Genomic DNA, 21,777 nt, shown 5'->3' with positions numbered 1-21,777 from the left:
GTTCACCTGTCGCCACTGACATTGGAAGTGTGGGGAACATCCTTAGAGCAATAAAAAACATTAGCTACATTATCCGTGAGTTTTTGTTCTAGTATGAAGAGAAGTACTCCTTGTGGCAGGGACACGGGTGGCGCTGTGGGTTAAACCACAGAGCCTAGGACTTGCCGATCAGAAGGTCGGCGGTTCGAATCCCCACGACAGAGTGAGCTCCCGTTGCTCAGTCCCTGCTCCTGCCAACCAAGCAGTTCGAAAGCACATCAAAGTGCATGTAGATAAATAGGTACCACTCCGGCGGGAAGGTAAACAGTGTTTCCGTGCGCTGCTCTGGTTCGCCAGACGTGGCTTAGTCATGCTGGCCACATGACCTGGAAGCTGTACGCCAGCTCCCTCGGCCAATAAAGCGAGATGAGCGCCGCAACCCCAGAGTCGGCCACAACTGGACCTAACGGTCAGGGGTCCCTTTACCTTTACCTTTACTCTTTGTGGCAACACACATTTTGTAAGTCTTTATCCTTTTGCTGTATGTTCACAGCCCAGATCTTCAGCATCTATATCTTTGTTTCCATTGTGTGCCAATGATTTTTTCTTGCAGCCTTAAGCATGTCTTCAGTAGATTTTTGGGTTGATACACTATATATTACACAGAAAGCCAAATGGGGAATTGCAGTATCTTGCTGTAGCTGCTGGAATCTCTCTCTAGCAGATTGTAGGGCTATGTCTAAGGCAGTACAGTACTTTGAATTTCTGCTTTGAATCTTGTGGTGCTTCTTCTTGGGCCTGAAAAATTCCATTCCTTTCTCAAAGTTTGGTAGCGTTTCCAGCTCATTTACGCTCTCAGTAGCACATATCGAAACTTGTTTTCAACCCTCACCACACCTGCAGCCCACAAGGTAGCTATCGGTCACTTGCAACTGGCTTGCAGCTGAATTTAAATCAGCTATCTTGTTTTGATATGGTGAGCTTCCCCATTCAAGGAGAGAGGAAGAAGGGAGACACAGTTGACATGGAATTGGGTGAGCCAATTCTGTTACTGACAGTCAGTAAAAGCTCCTTGTTGAATCTGGCACCCATAGAGGGGGACCTTATTTCTTGGGCTCCGATGATGAGGCCTTAATCAGCTGCCTTGTGCCGCTCAGTTAGACAATCAGGGTTTATTATCTTTTCCGTGAATGGAAATGGAAACTATGTCCTTTGTTAGGGGAGCAGGTTTAGCAGCTGTCTTAGCACCTGTTTTCTGAGCTGGCTGCTTTTGTTTTGCCTGGCTCTCTGAACATCCAGCAACTTGGTCCCTTCTCCCATCAGACTGACCCTTGTTTTCTTTATCTGTAGGGTATGAAGGGGCAGGAAGGGGCACCAGGGGGCCCTGGAGCACCAGGAGAGACTGTAAGTATTTGCTCTGCTTTAGAAACTCCTTTTCCTAGATAGTCAGATGAGCGTTAGAAATTCATCTGTTACATATGAGCAACTTCCCTTGAGACACTCTGCTGGGGGAGAGGAGGTGTTGAGTCATCCAAACAGTAGGAGTCCCCTTGCTCCAAATTCAAAACATGCATCCCCACTCAAATGAAATTCGGTTCTCAGGCAGTTCAAGTAAGTGTTTTCATGCAGAAAAGTTGATGGGCCCATTCTAGTGGGGACATCCTGCCCAAATCCCCACTGAAATAAGCAGGATCTGGGTCCAGCTCCCATTCATTTCAGGAGGGCTTATTGGAGGGAAGTGTATGCTGGATTACCAGGGGTCAGCAACCTTTTTCGGCAGGGGGCCGGTTTACTGTCCCTCAGACCTTGTTGGGGGCTGGATTATATTTTGAAGAAGAAAAATGAACAAATTTCTATGCCCCACAAATAACCCAGAGATGCATTTTAAATAAAAGGACACATTCTACTCATGTAAAAATACGCTGATTCCCAGACCCTTCACGGGCCGGATTTAGAAGGTGATTGGGCCAGATTCGGCCCCCGGGCCTTAGTTTGCCTACCCATGGATTAGATGATGGGCCAATTCGTATCATTTTGACATGGTGAAATCCCATCAAGTCGACTTTCTCTCAGGCTGAAGCAGTGTGCTATTGCACATGATATCTAAATGGCTTGGAATCTGGGTACCTTAAGCACTTCCTTCTTCCATATATTCCTTCCTTCATGCTCCATTCAATGTATAAAGCCTTCCTCGGCCTTAATGAAGTATGCCGGGATACTGCTTGAAGCAGGGCCTCCTATGTCGTGGCCCCTATCCCATGGAATGCTTTGCCTGGTGAGATGCAGCAGGGCCTGACACTATGGTTTTTGCTTTTATTAAAGCATGCCTGTTTTAGAAAGTCATTTGGTTGAATGTTTCTCTGGCCATTCTTTTAGCACTGTTCTCTTTGCAGTTGTGTTTTAAGGTACATTGTTTGACATTTGCTGGGGTGGGGGGCTAAATAGAAATGTGATTATTTTTAGTATATAGCAGTCACTTTGGAAGTGACTGGTGGCTATAATGTTTTGAACTTGTATGCCATTGTTTCTTCGAATTGTTTCTTTCTATACAGTCGTACCTTGGTTGTGGAACATAATCCATTCCATTCAACTCCCGAAAAAGTTCAAAAACCAAGGCACAGATTGCGATTGGCTACAGGAGCTTCCTGCACTCAATTGGAAGTTGCAGAAACCACGTCGGACATTCAGCTTCCAGAAAACATTCACAAACTGGAACGCTAACTTCTGGGTTTGTGGCGTTCATGAGCCAAAATGTCTGAGTACCAACATGTTCGACAACCAAGCAACGACTGTAATGGCAAATGCTTTCCCTCTATGTCCCACCCCCACCCACCCCAGACTAGAGCTACATCCCACTCTACATTTTCAGTGTGTTTTCAATGCATTCTCTATCTGTAGAAAATTCATTTCAAATAGCAAGTGCACTTTATATTGAACCTGGCAATAGGACTCATTTTATACCAAATTTGGATTATAAACATTTCTTTTTCTTATTTCTAAAGGGTGCTCCAGGACCTGCAGGCCCCCCAGGGCCACGAGGCTTGCCTGGAAATGTGGTACGTATTAGGCATAACCATCAACTCTGGGTATATCCTGAATAGCAAAGTGATTTGGATCGTGATTAAGGAAGAGGGGAAGATTCAGTTCAGGTGGCATTTAAAGGTGAATCTCCCTCATTTGCACTTCATGGAATCATAGAATTGTGGAGTTGGAAGGGAACCCAGGGGTCATGTAGTCCAACCCCCTGCAATAGAGGGAACAATGTGTGAACCGAAACGCAGCCATCCTTCAAAATCTGCATTTCTTCAGATTTTGCAATACTCCAGCCAAGTAATGTGTATAAGAATGTGCATACTCAGTCAAAATGTTGAAAATATAAAAGTAAAATAAAATAAAATATATTTATATGCTGCCCATCTGACTGGGTTACCCCAGCCACTCTGGGCGGCTTTCAACAAATTTAAACACAGTAAGACATCAAACATTAAAAATTCCCTATATATTACTGAAGATAGCATATAATATGTGGTATATTAGGGGTAACTGCTTTGCAAAAAGATGTGTATTAGGAGAAATTCATATTAAATTGGTAAGGAATTTTATGAGGACTTAAAAAAAAAAATCTAACTTAGGTAGAACCAAATTTAAAATGAGAAAAATGCAAGAAATGAGAGAAAGCTAGATCGCATTCACACCATATAGTTAAAGCAATATCATACTACATGAATTCTCTCAGTGATTTCCCATATATCTTCCTACCACAGAAGGCTAACTGGTTCATTTTATTTTTCTCTACAGGGTGTACCTGGAGATCCTGGCCGACCTGGAAATGATGGCCCCAAAGGAGAAAAGGTACAAAACTGCTTTCTTGAAAATATGCCTGTCCAAAGCATCTCTCTTTCTCTTGAATAGAAAAAGACCAAATGTTCGGTTTACTCACAAATTCTTCAAATGCCAGATTCATGTGTTATTCCATACAGCATTCAGAAAATGCTGCACAGACAGTAAAACTTAGTTTCATTCCAAAGTGGTGAAAGTTCCTATATTATTGGTAAAGGAACTCAAGAAAGGCTGGAGCTCTTGGGTCTGGGAGGAGAAAGAGAGAAATAGTGCTGTTTACATATCGTGGATAAACTCCTCTGTGGGATTTAAGAGCGAAAAATGCCTGATTTATGATGGAAAGAGTGATGTTATCTACGAAGGAGATATATGGAAACCATCTGGACTTAGATTGGAAGAACGGGAAATTCACACAGGATTATTATATTTGCTTATCGGCTTAAGGAGACTAACAGAAGAGATCGTAAAAGAAAAAGAGAAATTATATGAACAAGATATGATGTGGAAACACCAAGATAAGACTGGATAGAATTATGAACTTTGTCTGGACTGATTGGGACTGATTTGGACACTAACGCAGTAATAAGAAGATGATTTGAATCCCCCTTTGGATCTTGAAGTATGGGTTCCCCCAACAAAATTTAAAAATTTGGCTTTGTAATTTGGAATTTATGTGATGTGATTTAATTTGATGTGATTGGCCAGTTAATAAAAATTATTTTAAAAAAAAAGGAACTCAAGAAAGGCTTGTGAAAGCCATGCGGTCTGAGCTTGGAGCAACCAGCTGAGATTTCTTTACATGCTGAGCTTCTCAGGCTTGATTACCTAGTCCCTTCCCAAGGTGAGCTTAGCCTGGCAGGACAGCTTACTCTGTGATTTTGACCCCTTTGTGCATTAATTATACTTAAGCATGTTGGTTATATGAGGCTGGTTATCCCACAGTCAAATATTTTGCAGGGAGATCCTGGAAAAGAAGGGAAGCCAGGAGCACCTGGGCCTACAGGTGAGCCAGGAGGTGTTGGAGAACCTGGATTACCCGGCAAGGGTCGAGATGGCGATAGAGTAAGTCTCACTTGTAAACTACATGCGCAACCAAGTAGTTAACAATTTAGGACTGAGTGCATGTCTCTTGCTCCATTTCTTTTTGTTCTGTCGATCGTCATCCTGTTCTTCTGCTTAGTATTCTATGCCTTGCCTTTAGGATGAACTGGGAAAGTTTCAAAAATCAATTTGGAAATAGGTACACGTATAGTTTTCTGCAATTTTCAGTTCACATCTCTCTCTTTCCGAAAGCACATTATGAAACAGTACAAAAAATAAACATTGTTGACAAGCATTGTGCGATGGCATCAACATTTCTGTTTGCACAGTGATTTAATCAATGCACATATATGCTTGTGCACACTGCTAACCTCTGAGGTAGGGGGCTGGGAAGCCTGTGGGTGTGCAGATGTCGTTGGACAGCAATTCCCCTCAGCCCCATTCCAGGTGGTCAGGAATGGTAGGAGCTGTAGTCAAACAATTTCTATTTCTTTGGTGTGTGTGATCCCATAAGGAAAGCAGAAATGAGCTGCATGAACTGCAGTCTAGCAGAAGTCCAAACTTAAATATGGGAAAATGGCAGATTGCCAACTTTATGCAACATGAGGTACCGCATTTTTCACTCTATAGGACGCACTTTCCCCCCTCCAAAAATTAAGGGGAAATGTGTGTGCGTCCTATGGAGCGAATGCATGCTCCCTGGCTTCAGCGATAGCAATGCAAAGCTTCTGAAGCGCAGAGGGAGCGCTCCCTCCATGCTCCGGAGGCTACGCGTTGCTTTCACTGAAGCCTGGAGAGTGAGAGGGCTTGGTGCGCACTGACCACTCTCGCTCTTCAGGCTTCAGGGATAGCTGCCTGAAGCCTTTGGAGCTCAGCGGGAACTCGCGCTGCGCTCTTCAGGCTTCAGGTTCCTTTTGCTGAAGCTGGGAGAGCAAGACTCCCCTGGCTTCAGCAGAGAGGGAGAGCTGCGCAGCGCCCCTTCAGCCAAGCGGGAGGAGAAATGGAAGGGGCTCCGTTTCTCCTGCCGCTTCACTGAAGGGGTGCTGAGCAGAGGGGGGGGGAGAAATTTTTTTTCTTGTTCTCCCCCTCTAAAACAAGGTGCGTCCTATGGTCGGGTGCATCCTATAGAGCGAAAAATACGGTAATTCATGATGGAATCCTATGGATGTCGACTGCAGTGAGATCAACTGCATTCAATGGGGCTTACTCTCTAGTATGTGTGCATAGGATTGCAGCCTTTAAAATTTATTAAGTGTCTCTAACCTCAGAACTGTGGACCTTTATAATAGGATAATCAAAGGAAGCAGAGAAAGCCTACATGTTCACAATTGCTAAAAGGAGCCTTAAGCAGTTGAGGGACCAGAAACCTTGGATGTGCAACTCAACAAACTTTCTGCCTCCTTTCCCAAAGAGGTCAGGCAATTCCTTCCTTGGTGCAGTAATGTGCACTTGAATAATTCATGGCTTTTACAGGCCATTGCCTGTTGTGTCCTCAAAATAACAAATAAAGTCAAGTGGCAGGACAGAAAAGAGTTCATTAGCAAGTCCTGCTTGATTCCAAACAGTGTTTGAGCAAAATGGTCCCTTTTACGTATATTGCAACCTTCTCCAACTTGGGGCCTCTTGATCTCCCATCATCCCTGACCATTGGTCATCCTGTCTGGGTCTCATGGGAACTGCAATTGGAAACATCTGGAGCACCAGGTTGGAAAGTCCAGTATATAGTCTTTGTGAAGCAATTTTGTGTCTTAATTTGCAGCTACCTGCAAGTGACAGAGCTAAAACAGTTTCCTGGGTGAAGACCTCCACACCTGAAAATTCTGTTTCTTTTATAATATACCAGCACACCTGATATTCTGAATTGCTTCCCCTAAGCAATATCAGGCTTTTTTTGACACTAATTCTCCATCTTTCTCACCCGCTAATCCTTTTAAATTTTTGCTCACATATAATCTTGTGATCCTCACACACTTGAGTAATAACATTTTAGGGCAATCGTAGTCTGCTGTTGGAATGTACTTCTGCATCCAGTTTAAATAGTCCCCCCCCCCTTCACACTTTGGGTTCTGGGTAAAGAATAATTATTACAATCATCATTATATAATCACCAGGGAACATAACTGAGTTTTGCTATCTCTAAGAAGAACAATGTGATGGTTGTAGGCGCCATTTCCCTTTTCTGAAGAGCAGGAACTGGTTTCTTAGACATTTCCATCTTTCTCAGTTGGTGACATTTACTTTATAGTTCCATCTATTTCTAGGGAGAAAGAGGACCACCGGGTTTACCTGGACCCTTTGGGCAGAAGGTGGGTACTTTATCTTGTCATTCTGTTGCATTTGATCAATACAATAGTGTTAGATCTTCCCAAATGGACATTCTTGAGACCTAACTCTTATATTTTCTCTCTCATAGGGAGATCGAGGGGCTCCTGGAGTTCCAGGTCAGCCAGGAGACAGGGGGGTACCAGGCATCGGACTTTCTGGACCACCAGTAAGTACCAAGCATGCTGCCCTCTGGCCTATGATACAACACAAGCATTTGTCAATGGCTCCTTGGGCTGTAGGACTTGTATGATCTGAGCCACCTGCCAGAGGTGGTTTTAAGGTATTGCAGCTAGTGTGGCGGGACTGGGCACTGCACTGCAGAAGGTGTGGAAATTTTCAGGGAGGCAGGAGAGGATATATTGTTTGATGATATCCTTCCTAACTTGCGTTAGCAAGTTCTATATCTTAGCAGAGTTTAAACATTCCCCTTTAAACACACAGCAGTTTGATTGTTGCAGGCTCATCGGAGCCTCTCCATATAAGTTTCCTGGTAAGATCCCTTCTTGTCCCTCTCAAAAAGAATAGACATGGCAATCTTATTAAAGTCTATATAAAAGTAATTTACTCACATTTATTCAGTTCACAGTTGGATCCCTGAAGGCAGACTTAGGTTACAAAAGTATATATATAAATGTGGAACTCTCCCATAAGGGAGTTAGTCACAAGTGACTGCCGACAGTCACTTCTGCTAACACGTAGAAAAACAAAATGAAGAAGAGAGAGCAAAAGAAGGAGGTGTGCTCCTCTACCCAGATTAGGGTATCTAGTCACATGTAGAGGAAGTTTTGTCCCAGCTCAGAAGGAAACAGGAAGTTTTCTCCTGGCTGGTACAAAGCACCCCCTAGCACAGGCGTAGGCAAACTTGGCCCTCCAGATGTTTGGGGACTACAATTTCCATCATTCCTGACCACTGGTCCTGTTAGCTAGGGATCATGGGAGTTAGAGTCCCAAACATCTGGAGGGCTGAGTTTGCCTATGCCTGCCCTAGCATGTCCATTCCAGGAATGTTGTCCTTGACTGCTATGTTTTTCACATTCCACAGAGGGCACCACAACAGTGCTGCAGAATGGAGCAGGAGAGCTGAGGGCACCAAATTTGATTCTCACACAAAGTACCACTGACATTAGAGAACCCAAAGTCTGCCTCTGCGTCGGCAGTGGGTGCAGAGCTGGCAGTAGCACCTAGCGTTGCTGGACAGCTGTTGGCATCCCAGAGCTTGGTTCTCCCCATCTCTATTTTTCCATTACAGTGGTACCTCAGGTCACATACGCTTCAGGTTACAGATTCTTCAGGTTACAGACTCTGCTAACCCAGAAATAGTACCTCGGGTTAAGAACTTTGCTTCAGGATGAGAACAGAAATCGCGCGGCGGCAGCGGGAGGCCCCATTAGCTAAAGTGGTGCTTCAGGTTAGGAACAGTTTCAGGTTAAGAATGGACCTCCGGAACGAATTAAGTACTTAACCCGAGGTACCACTGTACAACATCCCTGCAAAGTGAATTAGGCTGAGAGTTTGCGGCTGGTCACTCAATCAGTTTCATGACTGAGTGGAGATTTGAACCCTGGCCTTTGAGGCCTTAACCCAACACTGCTACACTGCACTGTCTCCACTGGGAGGGATTAAGTAAAATGGGTTTTCTTAACATAAGGATATGATAAAAATAAAAGGAAATGATAGTGGCAGCTTTTGTTTTTTAAACCTCAATTTGTTCTTTTAAAAGACTTGAGGAACTATATCAGGAGGTAATCTGATTATGTGTTTGCAGGTGTGAGCTTAAAAGGGAACACCATCGGCTGTAGTGTAGGAAAATATGGATGGTTAATATTATGTTCAAGTTAATCAAATTAATTATGTTTTTTAAATATATATGTATATATAATGTTATGCTCATTTTTATCCTATACCTTCACTGCATTCAGAACCTCAGGATGATTTGCAACAAAACAAGCAAACATAAACAAGATTAAAGATTAACAGAATAAAATGCACTTTTACAGAATAAAAGAGTCAGAATTCACATACGTTGAGTGGGCTGAGATTGGTTAAGATCAGTCCTCCTGTGACTAATTTTCTGAGTGACTGGGAGTGTGTGTGTGTGTGTGGGGGCAAATAGCTCCCTTTATTTGAATGACAACTAATGTGATCAAAACTCACAATGCCTTTCTTTCTTTCTTGTGTCTTTTTCAGGGCCCCTCAGGACCACCTGGAGATAAAGGCCCATCGGTACAGTATGTCTTTCTAAGTATGCACAGGTTGTGGTGTTGATAGGAAGGAAAGAAGTTGGTGTCATAGAATCACAGAACTGTAGAGTTGGAAGGGACCATGAGGGTCATCTAGTCCAACCCCTTGCAATGCAGGAATCTCAGCTAAAGCATCCATGACAGATGGCCGCCCAACCTCTGCTTGAAAACCTCCAAGGAAGGAGAGTCCACAATCTCCCTGCACTGAGCAGGCCGTTCGATGAGATAACATCCAGGATCCCTACCAACTCTGAACTTCTATTGGTGGAATTCATCGTCACGCTTTTTGCAACCATTGTCTGTGTGCAAGCATTACAGTTTGGTGGATATAATGGTGCCCTCTCTCCCCTCCCTGTAGTCTGGGGGCTTTCCAGGGCCAGTTTCAGGGGGTGGGGGTGGGGAGAATAATAATAATGATAATGATAATAATAATAATAATAATAATAATAATAATAATAATTATTATTATTATTATTATTATTATTATTATTATTATTATTATTTATACCCCACCCATCTGGCTGGGCTTCCCCAGCCACTCTGGGTGGCTTTCAACGAATATTAAAATACAATAGTCTATTAAACATTAAAAGCTTCCCTAAACAGGGCTGCCTTCAGATGTCTTCTAAAAGTCTGGTAGTTGTTTTCCGCTTTGACATCTGGTGGGAGGGTGTTCCACAGGGCGGGTGCCACTACTGAGAAGGCCCTCTTCCTGGCTCCCTGTAACCTCACTTCTCACAGTGAGGGAACCGCCAGAAGGCCATCAGGGTTGGGCCTCAGTGTCCGGGCAGAACGATGGGGGTGGAGACGCTCTTTCAGATATATAGGACCGAGGCTGTTTAGGGCTTTAAAGGTCAGCACCAACACTTTGAATTGTGCTCGGAAACGTACTGGGAAGAAACGGCATTTGTGCAGGTAGAAGTCCTCTTTTTAGGCAAACCTCCCAATTCCATGTGATCAGCAGAAGAGAGAAAATGAATTATATCATGTCAAGCACCCACTGAAGATGAAGAGCTAATGTCACTTGAGGACATGGTGCAGATTATAATCAGGAAATTAGCTTGCAGCTGCTAGCTTGATCAAATTGCAATAACAAGTCCGAGTCATCCTGCAGGAACGAAGCAATTGCAACCTCACTCATTCTGAGCCCAGTTATATGATCTATACACCTTCACAGTGAAGGAATAACTTTTGGCTCAGATTTGGGAAGGAGATAATCTCAAGGCACCCAAGGTGGAGGCGATTTTATGTTCCAGGAATACTTCACACACAAAAAAATTGTCATTTGACATGACATGGTGAGGTAGTCATTCCCTCTTTTTAAGAAAGAGACGCGGGTGGCGCTGTGGTCTAAACCACTGAGCCTCTTGGGCTTGCCAATCAGAAGGTTGGCTGTTCAAATCCCCACGACGAGGTGAGCTCCTATTGCTGTTTCCCAGCTCCTGCCAACCTAGCAGTATGAAAGCACGCCAGTGCAGGTAGATAAATAGGTACCACTGTGGTAGGAAGGTAAATGGCATTTCTGTGCATTCTGGTTTCCGTCATGGTGTTCCGTTGCACCAGAAGCAGTTTAGTCATGCCGGCCACATGCCCCGGAAAGCTGTCTGTGGACAAATGCTGGCTCCCTCGGCCTTAAAAGCGAGATGAGTGCCACACCCCATAGTCACCTTTGACTGGACTTAACCATCCAAGGGTCCTTTACCTTTTCTTTAAAACAATAAATAATAAATCCTCTTTTCAAATAAGTATTTTTGTGCCCCAACCAGCATATTTCTGGAAATCCTGAAGACAGAACAAATGTCACCCTAGAAAAAATGGTACCTGCTAGGGGCTGCCACCATCTCCCCAAACTCACACCCTAGAATGCCCTGAAATATTGCTATACCCAGGTCATCCATAGGTGGGATGTTTGTCATCAGCCATAAGCAACCAATAGCAGTTGCAGATCCTAAAATAATAGGGCAGGACTGGGGGAAAAGAATCACTGCACAATTGCAGCCACAAATCCATGTATAGTATGTGCTGTCATGCAAGCAGTTCCCCAGCAGTGGAACTAGGCTACAGGCAGGTTAGTCTGTTATTTATGGGCAAATTGGCCATCGGTTATCTTGTGATAACTGTTCCTGAAATTAAATTTGTGACTCACCCTATAAATGTATGTAGGAAATAAAGAATTGGGTGGCAGTGTCTGTGTGTGTGTGTGTGTGTGTTTGTGTAGGATATTGTATTTTATATTTTTTTTAAAAAAAGTTTGTTGGTGTGTTTGCATTATTTTGATGCTCTCTTTTGTAAAGCTATTAAAAACTCTTACTCTTTTGGGGGAAAGAATAAAATAGCATATTTGGAATTATTAATTTTATCCCCCTTTTTTCTAGGGTCCCCGAGGTTTGCCAGGCATCCAAGGTCAACCAGGGCCATCTGGTCAGGATGTAAGTAAACATATCGGTGTTTGGTATGCCTATGAGAAGGGCAGTAGCTCAGTGGTAGATCACATTTGCATGCAGAAGGGCCCCGATCCAATCTCTGGCATCTCCAGATATGGCTGAAAGAGACTGCCCCTGCCCTGCTTGAAACCTTGGATCGTTGCTGCCAAATCAGTGTGTGGGAATGTTCAGGGATGAAGGAGAGGATATATTGTCTGATTATATCCTTATCCAACTTGTGTTAACAAATTCCACGATTTCAGCAGAGTAACATTCCCCTTAATTTTAAGTTTTGCAACGGATGCGTTTGCTCAGGCTCGCTAAAGCCTCTATAATAACTGTTCTGGTATGTTCCCCTTATTCCCTCATAAAATATGAGAGATGACACAGTCTTTTACAAAAGTATAAAAAGGGTTTACTCACATTCTGTTCACAACCAGATCCCAGAAGGCAGACTTAGCTTAATGAAGTAACATACACTTAGAATCTATATAAGAAGACAGTCCTTTTATCCTCTCTTGGCTGGAAGCCAAGAGGGCATCTTTGGCTTAGTAGATGTTGTGTCTTCGATGCATGTGGTGAAAAAGAGAGAGATGGCTGCCCTGCCCTGTGCTTTTGTCATTACCTGCACAGGTGAGGCCACACCCACCTCCAGTCACATGCAGAGGAAGTCTGTCCCAGCCCAGAAGGAAACAGGAAGTTTACCTGCTGGCTGGACAAACATTCCTCCCCATGTGCAAACATGTTCACTCTAGGAATGTTGTACTTGACTGCTCTTGTGTTTCACATCCCACACAGTGCACACGGCACTGAGCTGGGTGAAGCAATGCTCTGATTCAGTATAAGGCAGCTTCTTGCGTTCGTATGCTCCCTCGAAACATCCACAGGGCAAGTTGGAGTAGAGAAATGGTGAGCAGGAAAGGATTAAGCATTTCCTCCCCTTGCTGCTGTTTTACTTATTCCATAGGTTGTTTCATTTTGTGTTCTGTACTCCCATCCTAGACCCACACACACACACACACACACACAGGTATTTGTGAAGGTGAAGGTCAGGTTATAAATGGTTAAGACTTTTTAAAAAATACTCAGGATTTTCCCCTTCCCTGTGGACCCTAAGCTGTTTTTCTTTTTAAAAAGTGGAAGAACGGGGCAAGCTTGTCTGTTTCTGATCTGCATCTCTTCCAAATGTCCACCTGTAATCTGTCCTGCCCCCTTTCTGTAGTAATCTTTGAGCCAAAAGAAACCTGCATACCAGATGTTATGTACTGAGTTGAATAGGATCCAAAAGGCAGTCTGATTGGTCCTAGAACAATAGGATTCAGAATGCAGCAGTCTGATTGGTCCTAGAACAATAGGGTCCAGAATGCAGCAGTCTGATTGGTCCACAGGAGCCACCCAATCCAGCTCCAAGTGGAAGGGAATCCGCAACCTGATTGGCCTACAGGTGAATCCCGGAATTAGCTAATCATGTGGGACCCATTGTGTAAATAATGTATATAAAGCAGACATTCTGGGGGAACTTTGATTCCTCCCCACCACTATGAGCTGAATAAAGAGCATGAAATCCGCTCTCAACTCCGAGTATATTTCACCAGAAAAAGTGGGGGTAAGAGGAAACCACAGCTTCCCCCCTTCCTGAAATGGTACTTCTATCAAAACATTAATTTTATACATATTTTGGTTGAACGGAATACTTTGTAGGAAAGTTCAAGAAGTGTGAAAAAGCTAGTGGACGGATCAGTTCCCATCTGCTCACGAATCCAGGAGATTTGGATCAGGACAATTTGTATCCGAATATGCAGATATTGAATTCATCAAGCATGTTTGCGCGGTGTGTTGTTAGCCCCCCCATGATAAATGACCCTCTTCTTTCTCCCTTCTCAAATTGCTTCTGATGAGGCCCTGGCTGCTTTGTGCTGCCTGGGAATTGCTCCTTCTTGTTTCAAGAAAGTGTCAAGAACATTTTCAAGGGACATATCTCATCCATACCTCATTTCCTCAGTGCTCTCAATCAGCAGAGTCGCAGCTTTCTGGAAACTCATATGTATTCCCTGGTGAGGCTTCATTATCTGAGTTTTCTGTTGAGAAAGGAGAGGGGACACTAGGGGGGGGGCACAGCCCATAGCAGGGAAGAATCAATGGTCTTGCCTCTTGCTCCCCACCCAGATCCTCCACTGCTATGGGACTTGGCTATCTTCCAATGAGGTGTGGCTAGAGTAGTCAGCTAGCATCATGGCATGTATTTTGCAGAATAAGAATGCAAGAACCTCACACTCCTTTTGTTCCTCACCTGTAGGGCCTACCAGGAAATCCAGGTGAACGAGGTCCTCCAGGAAAACCGGTATGTCCCCAACCTCTCTAGCCCTCCCTCTTAATATTGGCACATTTTCATACCTATTTCAGACCCAGAATCCTTTTTCTTCCCTGATGATGATGATGATGATGATGATGATAATAATAATAATAATAATAATAATAATAATAATAATAATAATAATAATTTATTTATACCCCACCCATCTGGCTGGGCTTCCCTAGCCACTCTGGGCAGCTTCGAACAAAATATTGAAATACAGTAATGCATCAAACATTAAAAGCTTCCCTAAACAGGGCTGCCTTCAGATGTCTTCTAAAAGACTGGCAGTCGTTGTTCTCTTTGACATGTGGTGGGAGGGTGTTCCACAGGGCGGGTGCCGCTACTGAGAAGGCCCTCTGCCTGGTTCCCTGTAATTTGGCTTCTTGCAGTGAGGGAACTTCCAGAAGGCCCTCGGTGCTGGACCTCAGTGTCCGGGCAGAACGATGGGGGTGGAGATGCTCCTTCAGGTACACTGGGCCAAGGCCGTTTAGGGCTTTAAAGGTCAGCACCAACACTTTGAATTCTGCTCGGAAATGTACTGGGCGCCAATGTAGATCTTTCAAGACCAGTGTTATGTGGTCTCAGCGGTAGTTAATATACTAATTGATCAAAGAAATACATCAAAGGCACTGAGCAGACACTTGGACTTAGTCTTCTATACAGTCCTTTCTTAGGTTGCATCAGTGCTATTGAAACGACTTTCCCTGCGTGAGAGGTGATTCAGCAATGTTGTCCCTCAAATGATGCGTATAATCAATTGAACTCTTGGCCCTGTGAGGCTAATCTCTTTCAGGAGCCGAGGGATGCTTTGATTTCGGCTTCTCTGAAATGGCTCTTCAAGGATAGCATGAAATGACAGGTGTTCTTTTTCTCTCCCCTCAGGGTGCCTCTCCTCTCCTTTCTCCTGGTGACATCAGTCTCTTAGTTAAGGTAAGGTGTTTTTTGTTTTTTTCCCTGGGATGCTCCAGGATCTCGAGTTCGAAGAAAATCTCATCAAACCATTCAAAAAAAATTGCAGTGTGTGTGTGATTCTTAAAAGTGGATACACAAACATCTTCATTTTGGATTTTCATTTCCCCCTAGTCATCATTGTCATCGTCACCATCATTAAATTGATTGGTCAACTTGGAGCAACTTTTTAAAAAATATACGTGATTAAGAAAGCAGTGGTTTTATTTATGTGGCAAAACATCTCAGCTTCTGTCTGCATCGGTTGCTCTGATTTGCATGCTTGTGCACATCAGAGCACAACTCCAGCATGAAATTCTGGAAAGCTGATGCCAGTCAATGTACTGAGCAACATGGACCAATGTTCTTTCTCTGTATAATAAGGCAGTTTCCAGTGCTGTTAGATACCAGCCAGAAAGAGACCGTCTGCCACAACAGTGAAGTGTTAATTCTCCTTTCCCCCTCCTTTTATTTAAGGATGTTTGCAGTGACTGTCCTCCCGGACCACCTGGACTTCCAGGAATGCCAGGATTCAAGGGCGATAGAGGCCTTCCAGGTCCACTTGGCCATGAAGGCCCAGTTGGGAAAACGGTATGAAAGATAATAATAATAATAATAATAATAATAATAATAATAATAATAATAATTTATTATTTATACCCCACCCATCTGGTTGGGCCTCCCCAGCCACTCTGGGTGGTTTTCAAAAAAACATTAAAATACTGCAATACATCAAACATTAAAAGCTTCCCTAAACAGGGCTGCCTTCAAATGTCTTCTAAAAGTCTGGTAGTTGTTGTTCTCTTTGACATCTGGTGGGAGGGAATTTGTAGGGCGGGTGCCACTACCGAGAAGGCCCTCTGCCTGGTTCCCTGTAACTTGGCTTCTCACAGTGAGGGAACCACCAGAAGGCCCTCGGTGCTGGACCTCAGTGTCCAGGTAGAACGATGGGGGTGGAGACGCTCCTTCAGATATACAGGACCGAGGCCGTTTAGGGCTTTAAAGGTCAGCACCAACACTTTGAATTGTGCTCGGAAACGTACTGGGTAGCTGAACACTAGACACTGTTACAAGTCAATGCACTGATCAACAGTGTGGGGAAAAGATTAGACCAGGAGTAGCTAAGCTGTGGTCTCCCAGTTGCTGTTGGACTCCCATCCGCCCCAGCCAGAGTGGCCAATGGTCATGGTGATGGGGGTTGCGGTCCAGTTACATCTGGAGGGCCAAAGGTTACTCAGCCCATGATAAACTCCCCTGATCCCAATTGCGGAGTGGGGGTGATGGCTATCTTAAAAAAAAAAAAAAAACGTAATGAGTAAATTGCAACCATGCAATTCATGCTAACTTTCACACCAACATTCCAACATAGACATGGTATAGGGAAGAAGCAGCTGCTGAAACTGTGCCACTGATTGATTTTTTTTTTAAAATGGAAGGAAAACATGGCACTCTGGATCATATATATATGATTTCCCCGTCCACTGAATATGTGGGGTCTTCCACTAGGGGAGAATGGTTATGTAAGCTTTCAGAATACAGTGGTACCATGGGTTACATACGCTTCAGGTTACATACACTTCAGGTTATAGACTCTGCTAACCCAGAAATAGTACCTCGGGTTAAGAACTTTGCTTCAGGTTGAGAACAGAAATCGTTCTCCTGCGGCGCAGCAGCAGCAGGAGGCCCCATTAGCTAAAGTGGTGCTTTAGATTAAGAACAGTTTCAGGTTAAGAACGGACCTCCGGAATGAATTAAGTACTTAGCCTGAGGTACCAACGTATTTAGAATTAGCCAAATTGACAGATATAATAAGACAAAAACCCATAAGTGAAGTGAAAAAGGAATGGGAGTGTCTAAATTAATACCTTAAAAGTCAAGGTTCGAGGACAGAAATCTGGCTGAGTCTGGAATAAACTTGTGAAGTGAAAGGATACGAAAGAGGGTTTTATATCTAGATGCTAGGATACAGATGATAAGGGAAACAGGGAAACAGGAAGATACAATGAGAGGTAAAGGAGGTGTTGTGGGATTGGTGGAAGTCAATGTTTGTTTTCCTTTTTAGTGTTTATATTATTAACTTGTAAGATATGGATTTGGGTTTTTTGTATATTGGGTTTTGTGTATTGTTATTTTTTGATATTTTTGTGTTGTTGAGTGGAAAATACTAATAAAATTTAAAAAGAAAAAAAAGAAGAGAAAGAATATGTGGGGTCTTCTGCTACCTTCCAAAGAGAGGAAGTCCATCTGATCTTTCTTTGTTTTTCAGGGGGAGGCGGGACCCAGAGGTCACCCCGGACCACCAGGTGTAGAAGGTCCAAAGGTCAGTTCTGTCTTCTCTTTTGTGATGTCAGGGTTTTTGCTGGAAAGATACAGGATAGCAGGATGAAATCTCTGCCATTCTTGGGGAAGATGGTTTCTTTGGGGTAGGGGGTACAATTAAAAATAGAGAGAGAGATAGAGAAAACAAACCAGCCTACCAGAATTGCTGAAGTTCTAACCTAAATAATGTCCTCCCATTTATTAAAATATCTGACTGACTTTTGAAATGGCTTTCAGTCCATTTCTGAGAATATGGACCACATGTCATAAAAAGGCAAGTCCTGAAATTTTGAACCCATTGACCTTTGCTTGGAGAAACTCAAGGAAATGCCAACGAGGCAAAGAAAAATGAGATTGTGGCTGATATTTCCCTCCGGACATTTCTATAACTCCTTGGCTGGGACTGAGTGAAAATGTTTTGATCTTATGCCCACTGTTGACTTGCTGGTCCTAAGAGTGTGTTTGTGTGTGTGTGTGGGGGGGGGTTATTTAGTTGTCAATATTTATTAATTTATTAAAATCATATCCTGCCCTTCATCTCAAGGGCAGCAAACATATATGTGATAAAACAATACAATTAAAAAATAGCATTAAACCAGATTTAAACCAGTGACAAGCATCTAAAAAGACTCTAGAAGCTATTACACATCTAGAAACATGTAAATATGTTTTACATGACTTACTTCGCTTACTTCAAAATGGGGTAAGCTTTCCCTAATGCATTTGGGGCTAATCCTGCTCACACCCGCATCCCCACCTACTGTTGTTGCTACCTGTCTATCTCAAGAGACAATGGAGTCTGCCTCTGGGGGTGAGGTCAAACCACTGGAGAATCGCGAAGACTGGAAGAAATTTAAAGACTATCTGCAGAAACACTGTAAAATTAATGAATGTTAAAATGATGTTGGATTGAAAATAAGTGGCATTAGCAACAAAGTTAATAAGAATATGCAAAAATGAATTGATAATGGATGAAAATATAGAGTTATAATATGTTAAGATATAGAGTTAAGATAAACAAAAGAGGGTAAGGATTTGCTGATTTGATTATTTAAATGGGAATACAAAAAGGGGAGGTGTGAGGAGGCCAAGGAAACAAGCTAATGTGTTTAAAGTTACAAAAAACGGATTTGTTTTTAATTCTTTTTTATCTATTTGTTTTTATGTATTTCGTATTTTTATTCTTCTTTTTTCTTTTTTATGCATGCTCTCGTTTTTGTATCTTTTTCTTTCTATATGATTTTTTTATATTTTATAAACCTATGTTTTGTAAAGCCTCAATAAAAATATTTTTTTTTTTAAAAAAAAAAAAACACTGGAGAATCGCAGTGCCTGCTGTGGTTGCAGAGACCGGTAACTTGTAACTGCTGCCTCCCGTGTTGCTTTTGCTGTGTTAGCACCAAAGTGACCTCTCTGGGGTGCAAGCCTGGGCAGTGTGTATGGATGCCCTTGGCTGCCCAGGTGAGAAGACCCCCACCTCTTGTCCTCACTAATGTGTGGTCCGAAGGAAAGCAGAGCAATATATTTGATACCAGCTTGACTACAGTTGCTGCTCGAAGGAGGCATACAAGGAGCCTTAGGGACTCCACTCCAGATTTGTGTGGGATTTAAAGGTAAAGGTACCCCTGGCCATTAAGTCCAGTCACGGACGACTCTGTGGGTTGCGGCGCTCATCTCGCTCTATAGGCCAAGGGAGCCAGTGTTTGTCTGCAGACAATCCGGGTCATGTGGCCAGCATGACTAAGCCGCTTCTGGTGAAACCAGAACAGCGCACGGAAATGCCGTTTACCATCCCACCGGAGCGGTACCTATTTATCTACTTACACTTTAATGTGCTTTTGAACTGCTAGGTGGGCAGGAGCTGGGACCAAGCAATGGGAGCTCACCCTGTCACGGGGATTCAAACCGCCAACCTTCCGATCGGCAAGCCCTAGGCTCAGTGGTTTAGACCACAGTGCCACCCATTTACTCCTTAGTTTTTTCTTCACCCGAAGATGTCCTGCAACACATTAGAGATGGGTTTTTCCTCAGGGTTTACTCCCAAGGCCTTTCTCACGAATGAGTATGGCCACAAAGCAACAGAGGTTTAGGATCAGAGAGCTTTCCTTCTCCTAGATGGGCTACCTTCCCATATTGATGAGCCCCATCTGCCACTCATTTCCCTCTGCAGTAACCACCTTCTTGACTGTTGGACTCACTATTGGTCTTGTCTGCTCAATCTACTGGAGACTTGTATTTGCATACGGGGCAAAGTCTCTAACTCACTGTGATTCTGAGACCCATCAGCTACCCTCTGCTGGACTAGTACCCCAAATAATTGCTAGGTGGCTCAATCAAGCCACCGTTTAAATTTCCCACAATGCCTTGGAGCAATGCTGCATTCTTGATTGTGAAAAATCAAAATGGTTCCTAGACCTAGCTGCCTGCAGTCTTCACCAGATAATCCCACTAGGGTTCATCAATGAACAAGGTGACCACCATGGAGCCAATTGCTCAGGATTACGTCAGACCTGGTCCTGGCCCTGATCAAGATTTCAGGTATTTCACCCAGCAAACAGCGAGAGGAGGTTAAGCTCCTGCTATTTGAGAAAACTTTTCACTGACAACTTAAACACTGAAATGTGTATGCCTCCATGTTACTTTGGGGGGGGGGAACCAGTGCACCACACTTAAACTGTAGTTGAGGTTTGTGATCTGAATGCTTCTGTCTTTTGTTAGGGTGCCAAAGGAGACCGTGGGACGCCTGGAGAGGCTGGACTGAAGGGTGAACAGGTAAAATCAAAAGAGGCAGAAAGATGTTTCTTGGAACAGTACAGTAAGCAACATGTCTCAATCACCAAACAGGACCTTAGACTTGCTCTTTAGCCACCACATCAGAATACTGCTGATCAATATATCACACACGGATCAGTCTGACTTGAAGGAAGACTGTCAGTGGTCACCCTAAACTGCAAAATGCATAAGGCACGAGTTGCCCAAGAGAGAACAGGCCCATATATAGAATCATGGAATTTGCAACCTAGTCAGATGGGCATGGTATAAATAACAAAATTATTACTTTCCTTCCAGTAGCACCTTAAAGACCAACTAAGTTAGTTCTTGGTATGAGCTTTCGTGTGCATGCACACTTCTTCAGATACACTGAAACAGAAGTTGCCAGATCCTTCTATATAGTGAGAAGGTGGGGAGGGGTATTACTCAGAAGGGTGGTGGGAATGGGTGATTGGCAGATAGCTGTGATGAGCCTGTTGACGACTCTTAACGACTGCAATAGGTCTTACAGGAAAAAGCAAGGCGTGAGAAGGTGAAAAATGGCTTTGTCATGTATAATGAGATAAGAATCCAATGTCTTTGTTCAGACCAGGTCTCTCCATGGTTTTAAGTTTGGTAATGAGTTGCAATTCAGCAGCTTCTCTTTCCAGTCTATTTCTGAAATTCCTTTGTAGTAATACAGCTACTTTGAGATCTTGTATTGAATGTCCTGGGAGATTGAAGTGTTCTCCTACTGGTTTCTCTGTCTTGTGATTCTTGATGTCCGATTTATGTCCGTTTATTCTTTGGTGTAAGGTTTGGCCTGTTTGTCCAATATAGAGAGCTGAAGGACACTGTTGGCATTTGATGGCATATACAATGTTAGACGATGAGCAATTAAATAGTCCCGAGATGGTATGTGTGATGTTGTTGGGGCCAGTAATGGTGTTGTCCGGGTGTATGTGGCAGCAAAGTTGGCATCTGTGTTTATTGCAGGCTCTGGTGCCAGTGTCCGTGTTACGTCTGGTTGTAGTATTGTTGTGGGTTAGGAGTTGTTTAAGATTGGGTGGCTGTCTGTAGGCAATGAAAGGTCTTCCTCCCAGAGCTTGAGAAAGAGAACTGTCATTGTCCAGGAGAGGTTGTAGATCTCTGATGATGCGTTGTACTGTTTTAACTATGGCAGACCAACACGGCTACCTATCTGTAACTAAAATTATTACTATTAGTGTGGAATCATGGAATTGCATAGTTGGAAGGAACCCCAAGGGCCCACTGTTCCCAACCTGCTGTAATGCAGGAATCTTTTGCCTAACATGGATCTTGAACCCACAACCCTGAGATTAAGAACCTCATATTCTGCCAACTGAACTACAGTCATACCTTGGGTTACAGATGCTTTGGGTTGCGCAGTTTCAGGTTGTGCACTGTGCCGAACCCGGAAGTACTGGAATGGGTTGCTTCTGGGTTTCGGTGCTTGCGCATGCACAGAAGCACTAAATCATGCTTTGTGCATGTGCAGAAGTGCCGAATCGTGACCCGCATGTGTGCAGACGCG

General features: G+C 43.5%; 1 protein-coding gene across 1 annotated transcript in view; it reads left to right on the top strand.

Annotated features, from left to right (window-relative positions):
- The window catches only part of COL22A1 (collagen type XXII alpha 1 chain), a 171,261-nt gene that overhangs the window by 127,353 nt on the left and 22,131 nt on the right, over positions 1-21,777 (top strand). The window contains exons 36-48 of the mRNA XM_083621829.1: positions 1,330-1,383; positions 2,982-3,035; positions 3,778-3,831; positions 4,777-4,881; positions 7,122-7,166; positions 7,274-7,351; positions 9,373-9,408; positions 11,801-11,854; positions 14,145-14,189; positions 15,087-15,134; positions 15,630-15,743; positions 17,419-17,472; positions 20,190-20,243. Of these exons, the coding sequence (XP_083477955.1) occupies positions 1,330-1,383; positions 2,982-3,035; positions 3,778-3,831; positions 4,777-4,881; positions 7,122-7,166; positions 7,274-7,351; positions 9,373-9,408; positions 11,801-11,854; positions 14,145-14,189; positions 15,087-15,134; positions 15,630-15,743; positions 17,419-17,472; positions 20,190-20,243 (795 nt within the window). The remainder of the gene's footprint in view (positions 1-1,329; positions 1,384-2,981; positions 3,036-3,777; positions 3,832-4,776; positions 4,882-7,121; positions 7,167-7,273; positions 7,352-9,372; positions 9,409-11,800; positions 11,855-14,144; positions 14,190-15,086; positions 15,135-15,629; positions 15,744-17,418; positions 17,473-20,189; positions 20,244-21,777) is intronic.

This window comes from Podarcis filfolensis (genome assembly GCF_964270895.1).
Source record: "Podarcis filfolensis genome assembly, chromosome: 7".
Classification (NCBI taxonomy): Eukaryota; Metazoa; Chordata; class Lepidosauria; order Squamata; family Lacertidae; genus Podarcis; species Podarcis filfolensis.
Note: the sequence above shows the minus strand (reverse complement) of the source record. Positions and strands in the feature narration are given on the sequence as shown.